Source organism: Platalea leucorodia (assembly GCF_965183815.1).
Source record: "Platalea leucorodia genome assembly, chromosome: 4".
Classification (NCBI taxonomy): domain Eukaryota; kingdom Metazoa; phylum Chordata; class Aves; order Pelecaniformes; family Threskiornithidae; genus Platalea; species Platalea leucorodia.
In genome coordinates, this window is record NC_138826.1 from 420420 (window position 1) to 436629 (window position 16210).

Genomic DNA, 16210 nt, shown 5'->3' on the forward strand with positions numbered 1-16210 from the left:
GGAGTGGCTATGTTTTACATATATAAAATTTTGGGGGAGACTTTGTCATAGCTCACCAAAAGCTAAAATTTATGCTCCGCTGAACTGTTATAAAATGAAGTAGTGTGACTGAAAAGTTACATCAGGAGCGTGACATGAACAATATAAATGGTATGGATTATAGACCGAAAAAAGATAAGTTGAACCTGCAGTGATTTGACAGTCTGCATTGTAAAGGGCACACTATATATACGAATTCCACCTCGCATCTTGTTGGAGCGGGGAGAAGGATTTTTGAGTAAAACAACTCTTAATATACTGTTTAGAAAATTATATAGATATTTTTCATAGCATGGGACTTACCTCTTAAGCCAAGGGTAAATAAAGTAAATTTTAATTATAACTTACACTGTCATAGAATTGAAGAGAGAGAGAGAGTTCAGATCAGAAACGTTGCGTAGTTTTCTGCTTTTTCAGAAAATGCTTCTTGGATATAGTGGCAGTTATTAATATTATAAAAAGAATGTAAAAGAACCACAAATATTAATGAAAGAGAAGATGTGATAAATTACTGCACTTAAAGCATTCTTATATTCAGTCGTATTCAGAAATAATAATGTTTTAAAAATATTTTTGTAGTGGAAGTGGATTCTCACAGTTCTCCTAGAGACAAAGCAGAAGAACAGACCATTCACACTTGCTCAAATCTTCCTGCAACTCATCCATCGTTTTTTAATTGTGTGTTATATGGTTTACCCAACATAATTATTATGTAATTTGTGTCAGACTTTTCATGCTAGCAATACCACTACACTGTGTATAGGGCACACTTTGCATTTAAAGGTGTGGCAGATACTTATTTCTATATGGCCTAAGGAGAGGTGAGCTTAAGAAAATGTACGTTTTGCTGATAACAACCAGCTATCGGAACCAGCACAGGCTGATTTCTGTTTCAGATGTAAACAGTTTGATATTAGAAAAAGTGTCAGGAAAATATCAAAGAACACTTATTTTAGAGATTCAGTTAGTACTCTAAGGTTTGCTGAGCTCAGTGAATCCCTTAAAAGAATTTGGCGAGTACCAACACATCTTAAAGGAAATTAGGCTAGTATTTTTGGGCATTGATGCATGAGTGGAATTGGAATGTATCATTGTCAGTACTTCCATTTGGAAAAAGTTTTCCTTGATGTATTTTATTTTTACATGGAAGATTTATCAGGAGCATAAGCTGAAAAATTTACCAAGTCACCTTATTCTGAGCAAATTGGTTTTTAACTTTTTATATAGTGGTAGTTGTAGTTTAATTAGAAAAAAAAAAGTAGTATTAAATAAAATGTTTAATAAGTTTTTTGCTTTCTTTATTTCCCTATAGTTTTCCTGAATAACATATGAAGATATATTAAATTATTCCAAAATCCCAAATAAGATCTTTATGTGTATAGATTTTGTAACATGCTCTTTTAATCAGCAATGCATTTTTAAAATACATACTTTAAAACTTAATTTGTAGTGATAACAGTAGAAATAAAGGTAAAATAATTTAGCACTTATGGAAAATACAAAGATTTGATCATTATCGCAGCTAAAACCATTTTAAGAGTCTCTTTTTTTTCCAATAAAATGGTGATGCTTGTTTCCTGTGATACATTTTTTTGTGTTCCCGCTAGAGCATTAAAATGGCACTGAAAAGACACTGTTCTTGTCTACCTGCTGTGCTATAGTTAATTAGAACCTGGTAAGAGTTATAGGGCTATATAGACCATAATTACAAAATCATGACATGCAAAATACTTTTTTTATACACACAATAGAATATAAATTTGTGCTTCCTTCCCCCTTGCTCTCACAATTTAATTAGATGACCCTATATGAACTGCAGCTGCTCTGTCAAACAATGTTCCATAACATGCATGATTTTTATTCCCTTTATACGTATTTTTCTTCTTTATCTAGACATAGGACATACATTTTTTTTTATGGCATGTATCTGGGCATTCAGTAACAATACAAATTAAGTAAAGAAGAGATCATAGTCTGTACTTAAGTTATCCAGCCTGAAAATTAAGGATTTGGTGTAAGATATTTTAAAGTCTCTGAACTTGCCATGTTTCACCAGATATTGGCATGAGTCCCTTTCCCCAAGTTCTCTCATTTATTTGTTTATTTATTTTTAAGTCTTACCAGGTACCTTTTCATTGCATCACTATTACTCAGCTGCTTTTTTTAAATCCTGTACATGGTATTTGGGAAACTCAAGTATTTCTGAGTTTGAAGAAGCAACTTCTCTTGAATGAAGCAAATGTCCACTATATTGTTAATTTCTTTAATTATTTCCTAGATTATTTCCCACATCGTTCTCCAACACATTCATTGCTATGAAATTCTATTTCCCTGTGATTAATGGCATTTTTTACCTGGAATGCCATCTTCCTAGTGCTGTCTCTTTTTCTGTAACATAAAAGTCTTTGGAAAAAATGGGAATCATGAAGTCTTGTCTGCCTTGCTACATGACAGTTTTCATGAATTTGTATTAACTTTCACCTTCTTGAAAGGAGAAATTTCATAAATAGTAAAGTCCAGAAAAGTTTCAGTGCTTCAGAAATGGCAGTGGTGTTCTTTGAGAATAATCCAGGATAAAAACTGCAAGATTGCAAAGGTCGGAAAAACCATTGATATCCAGGTACAATGGGCTTATTCAATAGTTTACTGCTGTGGTTTTATTTATGAAACTGATGGAAATAACTTAATCTACCAAAGTGTTTTTCTCCAAAAATATTCCCATTTGTATTTGATACTTTAGCCCTAACTACGTTGCAACAACCTCTGTCAGAAAGATGAATGAGTATGACCAAAAAATTCTTTGCAGTCTGACAGCACTGCTTTATCAGAAAGCATTGATAAAGAGCAATGGCCTTATCCAGGAAACTTCAGGCCTGTAAGCTTTACTTGTTGAGAGTAAGATATTGGAAATACTAATCAGAGAAACTGGCAGAATACCTACGAATGGGCAGTGTATGCTGGGTAAGCATAGTAAAAGTGGATGGTATGCATAATTACATAATATATCTGATTGGCGTTTCTGAGGCATTAAAAAATAATTGACTTAGGGCCACTGAGTGTAGTTATAACCAAATTGCCTGGGGTATTAGGAGAGTATTCTCTGTCTCACTGTGCTAAATACCAGTCAGTAAAATCATTAATAGTAGTAGGACTACATGAGTAGATGATAAACTGTACTTTAGGTGACAGTGGATATGCATTCAGTGACATAAGAAGACATCTAGTTCATTCCTTCAGGAATTAGTACCAGAAATAATATCTTCTTTTCCATTATATGTTTGTAGCAATGTGCGGTGACATGATTGTACAAAAGTAAAAAGTCATTTCAGGGAAAGATATATAGCAGAATTTGGAATGATTTCAAAAGAGCAGCAGCATAGACAAATTAACATTTTTATGTTTCTTTTAAATTTACAATGGCAATTTAACAAAGGAGAAGAACTTGCTTCTTATAGAGGAAGGATTCAGCAGCTCAGCTGATACAGTTTTAGAGTTCAGAATGCTTGTCTGTTAAAGACAGTAAATAGGAATGGAACTGAGCAAAGAAAGGTTGAGAAGGAACACTGTAGAAAATGTCTGTTTCAGAACCTGATTTGAATAAGCAACTAAAAGCTTCAAATTTTCTGATATTCTTCAGATTGTGATTGAAAATTTAGGCAGATGGACTCCTCTGTGAGGACAAAGTGAGTTTTAATTAGGAAACATGAAAAGACCCCACTTACAGTTAATGATAAATGCCTAACAAGTCTCAGCATTTAAGAAGCTAAATAAGTCCTAAATTTACATCTTTGTCACACACACAAACATTTTCTGCAATTTAGAAGCTCTTGCAGAAATGTAATAGTTCTCACTTAAGAATTTTAGGGTCAGGCAGCTCTGTTCCAAGAAATGGGACATGACAGATAGTTCAGGGCATATTCACCAGACCAAATTGAAATGTTTCCATTTATCGTTAGGTCATTTGGCCATCAGCTGAGAATTATAAGGTAGCACCTACTCAGGTGGAGTCTAGAATTAGGGGAGAGAGTGGGAGTGAAAAAACGAAAAATAAAAATAGACAGGTTCTCAGATGCCTTCTGTGATCATGGAATGAAAACCATGTCAGGTTTCAAACAGACTTTGCCGAGGTCTGGGTAAAGGTCATCTCTGTTCAAGGCAAGGTTCAAAATAAAAAAAAAAAAAAACACCAAAAAAAAAAAACCAAACCCAAAAAGTGAGGTGCTCTCATAGCAAATTATCTGGACTAACAATAGCAAGCTTTCTCCCCACAGAGTGAGCCAACAGATGGTGGCAATGAAAGCAAAAGAAATCTTCTGTGTGCAGCACAGAAGGAGCAAAGAGGGGTATGTTTATCTTGTAGCGGCCTAATATGTGAGACCCCTAAGAGGATCCTTGGCTTCAAATTATTTGGAGAACAAAATAGTAGCATAGTCATACAAGGTGCCATACTGAAGGTTTTCATTCTTTAAGATTCAATATGAAATGAGTGGACCAAAATTTCCAGCTGCAGATACAAAAATGGAATTAAGACTGTTGCTTACATATAAAATTTTGTATAGAAAGAGTACTCCCTAATGACTGCAATGGAAATAGTCACGATGAAATGCTGATGTGATTATTTTAAGCCATTCATTAAATACATATGAATAGCAAATTCAAAAAGGTAAGTCCTAGTATTTCTATCATATAAATAGAACCATAGAAACAGAGAATGGTTTGGGTTGGAACGGACCTTAAAGATCATCTGGTTCCAACCCCCCTGCCACGGGCAGAGACACATTCCACCAGACCAGGTTGCTCAAAGCTCCGTCCAACCTGGCCTTGAACACTTCCAGTGACTGGGCACCCACAACTTCTCTAGGCAACCTGTTTCAGTGTCTCACCGCCCTCGTCGTAAAAAATCCCCTCCTTATGTCCAATCTAAACCTGCCCTCTTTCAGTTTAAAAGCATTGCCCCTTGTCCTGTCACTACAGGCCTTGGTAAAAAGTCTCTCTCCATCTTTCTTGTAAGACCCCTTTCTATAATGAAAGGCTGCAATAGGGTCTCCTCAGTGCCTTCTCTTCTCCAGGCGGAACGACTCCAACTCTCTCAGCCTTTCTTCATAGGAGAGGTGTTTCATCCCGCTGACCATTTTTGTGGCCCTCCTCTGGACCGGTTCTAGCAGGTCCATGTCTGTCTTGTCCTGGGGACCCTGAACTGGATGCAGTACTCCAGCTGGGGTCTCACCAGAGCAAGAAATTATTTTTACTAAATAAAAAAATGAAAATAATTTTAAAATATTTTTGTTAAATAAAAAGTAATTTTCTACATTTTGGAGGAGTATTCTAGAGAATGCTCTCCATTTATTTGACTGTGAGCTCTTAATTTTTAAAATATTATATATTGTTCAGCAACTTGGAGGTAAAAATCCTGCTAACTAATGACCAAGGAATAAATTACAGTAGATACAGCTTAGGACGTATGAGCTCTCTACTAGAAAGACATTGGCACAAGCCCAAACAACAAGAATAAAAGCTTCTGAAAATATTTCATCTACATGGCACCACATCGTTCCCTTGTGCTGTATCTATTCATACAAGAAATATTAAAGTTAGTGCTATTCCATGTATCAACGGCTTTAAAATAACTTTCTGAATTATGTCTCAGCAACATAACAAATCACATTATCAATTAGCTTTTATAACAGAAATGACATTTCATAATATATTTGAGCATGAAAAGAATTGGTCAGCTAAAATTTATGTAATCTAAAAAATGTGAGGAGAAAAAAAATCATGGTGAATTTATTGATAATATTCTAGGACAAGAATATAATTTGAGTAGTAGGTAGCTGTCCAAGAAAAGTGTGTAGTTCTAAATGGTCTGCAGGGAAGAACCGCAGCAAGTTTGCTACAAAATGATAAAACAAAAAATAAAAAAAGAGTAGTTCTGACATTAGTCCCTGGTGTAACTGCTCTAAAACTAAACTGCCATAAGCAATCATTCAAGGATTGCGCATCACACATGCTGCTCTCTCCAAAGCTAGGATGCCTGGTCCTCTCGGTAAGCCTGTCTCCCCACCTTGCAAAGGGACGCGGCAGAGCAGATGCCAAAACTTAGCAGCTGATGGCTATGGGTATTTGTAGGCAGGGAAAGGAGAGCAGATGGGAGACTGTTGTAAAGACACATTCCCATGACTATCTAAGCCCATTCCTCTGAGTTTGAACACTAATTTAATGACTTTACAACCTGCTAAGCCTTCTGACCTCTGCTTTGGCACTCTGTCTGACCTGAAAGCTATCCAAGAATAGGGTATCGGAGGGCAGCCAGCCATCCTATGTGAATACCAATTGCTTCCTCTGTATATCGTGGATGAAAGACCAGCTCGATGGCTGTAAAGCCACAAGGTAGAGCTTTTTAGAGTACCTCTCAGGTATTAATTCATGTCTCCAACTGAAGCGTCTTTATGTGGCTACAATAACACAGTTACTAGCATGGATTTTAGGAATGTGGTCAACTTAAAACTGAAGGCATGTTTACGTGCCCTGAAATATTTACCAGGTGTGGAAGACCTGAGTCATTACTCAGGTAATGAGTAGATAGAGTATTTCTCTGCCAGCGAGAGCAGAACATGAGTGGTCTTTCATGAACCTAGTAGGTACCATTTTCAAAAGCAGCAGTCACAGAAGTCTTCATTTAAGTATAAGAAGAAACAATTTTAATAAACTGCAGCTTTCCAGAGGGTTGCCTAAGACTTATGGTAGAAGGTATAATTTTAGATCACTTAATCCTTTTTTTACAAAAATGCAGTATGATATGTCAACAATGTTGCTGGTATGTAAAATATTAATTATAATATTCCCTGAAATCTGAATCTTGCTATCTATTATTATACATGTGTATATTTTCAAAGATACTAAAATAAACATTGTAATCACAGTAGTACATCTCCCATGGAATATATTGTTCCCCTGCCAAGAGAGTATACATACACTAAGTCAGTGTTAAGTTTAATGCAGTTGAAGCCAACAAAATAAAGACCCCTTTCAGAAGGCTAAGAAGATAAAAGAAATGAGAAGGGAAATAATCCTCAATAATCATAATCGTAAGCCTTAGTGTTTTGTGTCACCATCAGCAAATGAAGATGTCGTTAATAGAAATTACATACATTTGACTAGCTTTCTGAAAATTTTCAAACATAACATCCCCCTCTTTTAACTTAGCTTTTCATTTTGGTGGCAACGTCCATTACTATGGGAAATATTTAGGGAGATATTTCTTCATCACTGAATTACTGCTGTCATTTATTTTTCCTTTATTTCATATAATGCCTCAGCCTAACACATGATGGCAGAAGAGGGTGAAAACTGGCAAGATGAAACCGAAAGCGAGATCCGTAGTGAGCTCTAGTATTGTGTTCTTTCCTATAACTGAATGTTCATGACCTATTAGTTTTCTTGATGGTCTCATACTTGACATTTATCATTTGAAACTGTTAGGAGAAACTAGATGTCCACGGAGATGAACAGCTTTTCCAGAAATCTCCAACAGGGCTGCACTAGTTAGGAATTTGTGTTTATTTTCTGAACATACATCTGAAAATATTTGTAATGATGTTCTGTATTTCCCTCTAGCCTTTTCAATGACTTAATTTTTTTAAAGGAATTAAAGTTACTGTAACAAGACAAGTTTCTTACCAGAATGGATGATTCAGACTTCCATTTTTATGGGCCTACTGTACCCATATTCAACAATTCAATAATTCAAGAGTTGACATAACATTTCCATGTCACAGCTGCACTGAGATAACCTACAGATGAGAACACTGAAGTAAATTGAATTGGGTTCATTATTGTCTAAAATTCTTTTTAATTTGGGGGGGGGTTTGTCTTAATTTTGCAGAAGTCAGTCAGTTGTGAAAGAAGCCAATAGTAGCTACACTGCAGGGAGAGTTGCAGAAAACAACAAAAAAAAAAAACAAAACAAAAACCAACCAAACAAAACCCCACCCAAACCCCAAAACCTGGGTTTTTCAAAAGTGCAGCTAGTAATTTTCCTGGACAATCATATGCTGTACTGACTTCCTTATGAAAATATATATTATGGGTGTTTTATTATCTGAGTGGGTACTGGGTACTAGGTCATACCTATTAATCATATCCCAGTGACAGTGTCCACACTGCTATACTCTGTGTTCTTTTTCTGTTTAATGCCAAGATTTTAAGAGACAGATCGCTGCTCACAATTTGTTTTGATTAGCACAATGAAGGCATGATCACAATCGATCAGTAAAGGAAAATGGTTTCATACTGCAGGCCAGAAGTGTTAATTTGGAAAACTGCTATGGATGGCATGGAGAACAAGCTCGTAAGTACAAAGCGAACTTGATGAGAGAACAGTGACAATGGAATTACAGGTAGAGCTGTAATCTGCAGTATCCTGGAATAGAAGAGGAATGTGGGGGGAAAAAAGTTTGTGATAAAAACATTTAGTCTGCTTGGAGCAGACATCTTGACCCTCGTTCTAGTATTAATGAGCTTGTCTGCTGAAGTTCTCAGCATTCTTGGAGCAGCCAGAACAGTCTGTTCTTCTACTGATGTGACAGGTACTTATTAATTACCTGTCAATACGCTGTCAGAAAAGTAACTAAGAGTTTCTGTTGGAAGAAAAGAATGAGTTTCCAAAAATATTTGCAATTCTGTCATGTTCTCAGAATTTATCTGGACTTACAACTCTTGAAGTAGCTTACAGAATATAAGATAAACGAGTATGAAGTGTGCTGCAGCTGAGGTATGTAGATGGCTATCTGTAATCATTTGCTTAATCCTGGTAGTGAGGTAGCAGCTAAACTGCATATAGCAATAAGCGTGATATTGGCATAGTATTTAATAGAGAAAAAACTATTCCAGTACATGGTCACTGAATCAGGAACCCGATGTCACTTAGAAGTCATAGGAAATATCTAAACGTACTGTCTCTGTCACTGACTAATAATAAAAGGCTAGAACAAACTGTCTTGGCTCTTGTAGGAGCTCACACCTACCAAATCAGTGATATCCACATAAAAAAAATGCAAGGACTCAGTTCAGAAAGGGTTTGGAGAAAACAGTGCCATCTTTTCCATGCAGACAGTTATCCATATCCAGCACAGTAAATACATCCCAAATTCCCAGCCCTGGACAGCCTTCATCACTACCTGAGGTAGAGTGCCATGAAATGATTTTTCAAGAAAGCAAGCAGGTTCAGTTTTTCCTACCTGCATTAGTGCCCTGCTAGAGCATCAGTCACAATGTCTAAGAAATGTAAACTGGTACTCTCATTGTCATATACAGCAGCCACTACTTTTATGTCTTGCAAAAGTAAATTGAAATGTTTTCTCCTGTCATTTTACTTTAGCTAAGTCATTTTGAGTCTTGCTATTGTATTCCATTACACATTCTTGCCTGATCTCTGTCTCCTAGCTAGTCCTGCTGGTGAGCTTCTCCTTGGAACCCAGAAATGCTAGTCAGGTCAGGGCTCAGTTACTCTGTCTATGCAGTAGGTAACCATCTCCTCGGTTGCCAGCACCCAAACATGCAAGCCTTGGATGTTCACGGCCCTGCTCCAGCTGCAGGTACACAGACTTCTTATCCTACTCACTAGCTTATCTTAGCAAATGGAGGTTTACTCATGTTCACACATACCTTCTCAGAACAGAGAGCACACCCACGCAGAATATAGTTAGAAGTAGGATTAATGAGATGAGAGGATAGATGGTGCTGATCAAGTGCAGGTCTCAGTCAGACAACATACTGACTAGCAGCCTGTTTACATGCAACTGACCCCCTTTAGCCCCTTTCCCCTCTCTTTTTCTGCACCTGATGTATCTTGAGCCCTTCTTTTCCCCACCTTTGGTCCTTCCTCTAAACATCCCATAAGTCTCATCAATTCCCATAAACACTTTAAAACATCTCATACTAGACTTCAAAACTCCAAAACTCTTTTTCCCCTGCATCCTATATTCTGCTGTAGGCAATGACCCCCTTCAGTCCGCAAGGCATACAGGAAGAGAGTTTCTCTCCTTGACCCATCTCAGTGAGTTTCATCCCAGGGCAACAGGCTTATCGTCCTCCTTCGATAGCCCTAAGAGTAGCAACTTGCTTGACTCCTTACATTGTTCAGGTTACTAGAGTTCCTTCCCTGTCATCGTTCATTTGATCCTCACTGGGCCTTTGTGTTTATGACGATTAGCCTGCAATCTTATAACGTAACATCCCAGGTGCATGCTTTCTCCTGCACGGCTGCTCAAGACCAAATACTAGCTCAGATGCACATGGATAAAGATTTGCTGGAGTAGAGTGGGAACGGACTTCTTCAGCTGAGGAAGACCATACCATGGAGATACACGGTCAGTATGCTTTGCCTGTTGTGTATCTCTTCTAGCAAAATGCGAACAACTTAACCATGTTCTGAATTTTTATCATATATGGAACAGAAACTGTTTTCAGCTTTTAAGTTATAACAACATAGCTTTAGCTTTTAATTACATGTGGTCTGTGTGGACACCAGATGGTTGAGAGGTATTTCATCTGTAAGCACTTGTTCCTTTCTGTGCATTCCATGACAGTGCTGCACATGCAACTAGGTGCATGCACATATCGTACGTGCATAGAAAGGGAATTCCACAGTCTTACTGGCTTGCAAAATGGCATAGCAGCCAGCACCGAGACATTTGTAACCAGGTATCTCTATCAAGTATTTATACGCTGCTTGTTTTCCTGACACAAAAGTATGTGTTACGTTTCCAGGCAGGAACAGAATTTTAGCAGTGCTATTCCCATAAGTAAGAGAGATGTTAATTTTGCTCCTTTGGCATAGTCACATCTGTGCAATGGAGCAGTGTCTATGTTTGTACCAGCATACTGGTTTATGTGCTATTTTTATAGTTTGTTTTTTTTTCCTCCTCCAAGAGAGTTCATTAGTATTTGTCCTGAATGACATTGACTTTTATTCCATCTGAAAATACCTGTTTAGCATTTTTTGGTTATTAGTATTGCAAGTACTGACATGAGAAACCTAAATGGTACGTATATTGAAATAAATTTGCACTGGAGTTCTACAAGCCTTTCTGCTTCTTCATCAGTATGATTCAAGGGACGTGGCCTACATCTGTACTCAATCAAACAGGGCTATGTTGGCCAATATAATCTAATTGGTTGACATTTTTATAGCAATTCATTGAGACTAAAGAGAGATGACTACATTAATATCTTGATGCAGCTAGATAATAGCTGAGCTAAAACTGATGTGCCAAATTACTGAAAGGCTCTTAAATTCTCTTACAGATTTTAACTCTTTGTGACAAAGAAAAGGAAAGAGGCTTCAATATAAATGCAATAAAGAGAAAGAATAGTACAATTTATAATACAAAGTATTATAATAAAGAACATTATCATAAATTTTCTAAGAATCTTCTCTTCACTAATCATTTACAAATTGTATTTCTCAATAATTGAGATGAGAATTATTGTTAATGTTCATGACTCTGTTTTCTTGGATAATCATTTTCACTGAGGTCAAAATTAAACAGAAAAGGTTTTAGCTGATGAATATGTACTTTATTCCTCTAGCTAGACTGTGAATAAACTTGTCTGCCCTGCATACATCTGTGGGAACATTCAGGTTGGAATAGTGGTAGAGGAATATCATGGAGACTCAAAGCATATGTGAACGTGGACCTGCTTAGGCTTAGACAAGTCACCTCATCTCACTGAGGGATCCCATCAAAACTCTCCCTCCTTTGTGAGTGTTTTTGTTGTGAGAAAAGGTCTCCTCTGAGTGGGGTCACAGATCTGCAGGTAAGAGCAAGCTGAAGAACATCAGAAGTGTTTTATTTGGGGGGTTTTGGTCTGAGCCGGGAGAAGAAGTGAATGGAAGAGAAAGCAGGAAACAATTAGAAAGCCAGCTAAAGCCAGAGACACGGAGAAATGTGTTTATCAAACTTGGTTTGATTGTTAGTTGCCTTTTTGCTTTCAGAGCCCTCGGCAGTAGAGACTCAGTGTGGGCAAGGACAAGGTCTCATTACTCAAAAGTGGAAACTCTGACATGAATAAGTGCATTCTTACCAAAAAACAAGGTAAAAGTATTTGCAAAAGGAGCAACCTGATTATCATGAGATGCAAATGGATGAATTAGAGGTTAATCTCCATCTCCCCTACTTCAGAGCTATGCTGGAATGATCCTGCTTATGATGAACTTTTGGTAGAGCTGGTCCTTAATAATCTGCCCTTCTCCATGTGCTTTCACTTTGAGCAGGTAGTATCTCCTCTAGCAGTTCTCTGCAGTTACATGTGATTTTAGAAGAAACAAAATCTACATATTAAGATATTTGTAGCTTCAAAAAGCAGTAGCAAATCCCTAGAGAAGCTGTGTTTGTTGCCAGAGCAAGAACATGAAAACTTTTTCAAGTGCACCAACACATCATTCAGTGGCCAAGCCCTCACCTTCTTCCCTGCTAGTGGGTGGTGAGGTGAGTTGATCTTATGACATTTTAAAATGTACTCTTCCTCTAGATTTGAGGCTATGGAAAATAGCCTAGATGATAGTATATTTTTAAACCTCAGCATTTTATCTCTTACTGAAATAATTGATTTTTGAAAGCTATTTTGATCCCCCCCCCCCCCCCCCCCCCCCCCCCCGCCCCTGCCAAAATTCAGCCAGGAACTTCTTTTTATTTCTCAGGAATGTATAGCCTTGAGAACAGGGTTTGGTTGGTTGGTTTTTTTCCATGAGAAAGTGCTGGCACAACTACAAATGCAGAGCAGCTGTGGTGGGCAACTGCAGAAGACATTCTAACTAGGAGACAGCGATTTCAAGCAGAATCTAGGCAGAGTTTAAGCATAGGCCTTGGCTGTAGAGGCCCGTATGTTAGCATGAGTGACCTGAGCACATGCCATGACGTTAGTATACACTGCCCTTAACAATACCACCCCTATGTGCTGCTTGTAAGAGCTCATTCCTATGGAGATGTGTAAGAGTGCAATGCTCTCAGTGAACCTTGGTGTGCCAACTAGAAAGTTTAGCATTGTACAGATAGAAGATAGGTAACTGTTCACTTGGAAGAATACCATAAAGATGTGAAGAACAACAAGGTTGGAAAACCTCACCGTGGATGGGATCTGGGCAGTGTGCCATGATCTACAAGAAAGGACTCGTTCCATGCTGAAACAGCTGGGACTCCCAGCATCAGAAGGGTCCTAAGATTGCTATTACCTTTCCCATAATTTCCTTTTTTTTACTCAGTAAACCATTTAGTTAGCCTTGAGTGTCGGTGCCTTTCTTACTGGTATCCCAAAGGAACCAGCATGACCTCATAACACAACAGTAGCTCTTATGGCAACCATAATTTATATTCCAAAAAAATAAAAATGCTATTTCCATTATAAACAAGTAAATTGATGGATTATTGCTGACATTTTTAAGAAAAGCACAAAGTAATTATCCCCCAGTGTCATGGAAGATTTATAAGAAGGGCAGTTATTTTGTCTAGGTTGCTTCATTAAAATGTAATAAATGATCACAAAGCAGAAGAATGGTGTAGTGTTAACATTGCTAATTTTGCAAACTGTAGATAATGCTATAATACATTTTTTAGAAAAGGGATGTGATTTCTAGGCATACTCTTGGCGGCAAAACAAAAATTCAAGGACACAAGAGGCTGTTTATTAGTCCACAATCAAGTGTGAGCACATTGACTTTGGCAGCATTCACACCTTTTAGTCATGAAATATTAAGATCTTTAACACCATCCATTGCATAACTTTTTGTGCATGGTAAAATGGTCATGCCATGCCCTTGCCACATAATGCAAGAGGTGTCTCTTCAGTCACTGTGTGCAACTCAAAAAAAAAAAAAGAGCCTGCCTCCTGCCCCTTGTTTTGCTTGTAATTCTAAAACTTTTTTTATTGTGTTACATTGAAAGACTTACTTAAATATCAACTGGGAAGTCTGTAACACTTTGTGTCAGGGCTTGTATTGCTTGGTTGGACTCCTACCAACATAGCAAGGTGTTCACATGTTTTAAAAAGTACTCTCTGACTGACAGGCAGGAAAAATGTATCCTCCTCCTGAAAAGCATTACTGAAGATATTTTAACATGAAACCCCCCACTGATTCTGTTATTCCTTGTTTGTCTCAAAGATGGGAACCTCTCATAGAGACACTATCTCACTAGAGCCGGGGAATGTTAATGCTGAAGAATTGGTAAACATTTACAAAGAAAAGTTGTTCATATGTGCAGAAGGTAAGAACCAATGCCTTGTTCAAGAAAATGGCTTTCCCCACAGTTATGGGAGTACTCATATTAATAAACCAAACAAAATCTGGCCCTTAATGGAAAATACTGGTGAGGAACTGAAAAATAACAGTTATGGGCAGTGAGAAATATTGCTGACACCCTGTGTTTTATGAGAATGATTGATTAATTGTTGTTCAACATAGGCTTTGCTTGATGGAAAGAAAACATTTGTGATGCCTCTGTGGTCCTATTAAGACTAATTAATTCCTTCTCCAAATGAAATGAAGACCAGTCAGACTCTAATATTAATTTTCTGTTTGTCCAGAACCACTAATTTTCATGTCACCCTGTTGCAGCTTACATTTTTATGTCTGTGCTTGCTGCATGTCAGTGTTTGTCTAACAGGGTGGCAAAATGATGTAAAAGACAACCATAAATGTAATCTATTAAAGTGTGCTAGAGGGCTAGTGTGAAAGGAGTACAATTCAGATCTTAACAGTGGTAGTTAGGCCATGAGCTACATGTGGAATTAGACATGAACTTTTTCTCCATAAACTCGCAAGATAGAGCTTCACACTAGGAACACAGGTTTAGATGATGAACCCTTGTGTGTCACTTAGATCCTGCTCAGGTGTTTTTCAGTATATTTAATTAAATTATGAACTTCTCTGTTGAAAATAAACTACCGATACCTTCATGCTAATCCCACTGCTCCTAACAGACTATGAATGAATGCTTGCTTACCCCTATTTCTCTGATTTCTCTGATATGCTTTCTTTACCTCCTCAACGTCTCCTGCTTCTCTGCTTACTTCCCTTGACAACGCAAATACGGTTCTCTCCAGAAAGCTGCTGGATGCCCTGCACCATCCCCAGCCATCACCCTGAAAGTCCGTGGCACCTCATCTGCCATGTTCTACTTCTATGGCTCAGATTACACTCCCCTCTCTCAGGCTTTCACGTGTTTCACCCTGATAAATTACTTCTCAACAAATGTCTGTTAACATCTATAAACCTAGCTCTCCAGATTACATTCCCCACTTGTTTTTGTGGGACTGATTACATCCTGCACCGCATCTCGCAGTACTAAACATTGTTTTCCTTATAACTCCTTGACCAGTCACTCAGGGCATGAGACTCCTTATCTCACCATCCTCTAAGTTCAATCCTTTTTCCTGCATAACCTAAGCAATTGCCTCCACTCCTGTGGATTCCTCTACTATCCTTACTAACAGCATGCAAATCTAGCTTTTTATTTCTAACGTGTCTCCATGCTTCCTAGCCCTGTGTTGTAGCCAGCCTCTGTTTTCTGAATGTTTCACAGTTATTTTCGAAGTTGTGTGTCCAAAACTGTATGTCTGATCATCTCTTGTGAGATTTGCGTGGCTGCTACTCTTTCTTCCTCCCACAATCCTGTTATCGTCAATTTTTCATAATTATAATATATAGTTTTTCATAATTCTTTGGTGCCATTTTGGATCTGTACAATGCTTCTCTAAATTTGAGTGAAGTCTGTGAAGTCTGTAAACACTTTTTCTCTTCTGTATGTCTAAATACTACTGTCACACCTTTAATTAATGATCTAAGAGCAGAACAGCTGAGTGCAAAGAGTAAGAAAGTGGTTAAAATTCCCTTTAATTTTAAAAACTAACAAACAGCTTGACAAAGAATTCTCTGTGAAAAGAATACTGTCAGCGCTTTATCATCATCCAGAGAATGGCAACAATTTGAAGCCTCTAATAATGTATAGGAAAATAGTTTTTTTTTTTTTCCGTGTTTTCTTATTATCTGTCAACTTTAATAACCAAAAAACCACAGAAATGCTGCAGTTTCTAAACAAATTTTTAATTTTTTTGTTCTAAAAGTCAGTCCCTGAAAGTTATCTCAAAACTGTTTCCTGTGAAAAACATGTATATG

The 16210-nt window shown here is 37.5% G+C and overlaps 1 protein-coding gene across 22 annotated transcripts in view; it reads left to right on the forward strand.

Annotated features, from left to right (window-relative positions):
• CFAP46 (cilia and flagella associated protein 46) overlaps window positions 1-16210 on the forward strand; it is a 108749-nt gene that overhangs the window by 81742 nt on the left and 10797 nt on the right. For 14 of the 22 annotated variants that reach the window (XM_082308581.1, XM_082308595.1, XM_082308594.1 and 11 more), the window contains one exon: window positions 619-10264. In XM_082308581.1, the coding sequence (XP_082164707.1) occupies window positions 619-755 (137 nt within the window). In that variant the 3' untranslated portion in view covers window positions 756-10264. The other 8 variants (XR_014227845.1, XR_014227846.1, XR_014227847.1 and 5 more) reach the window with 6 other exon arrangements.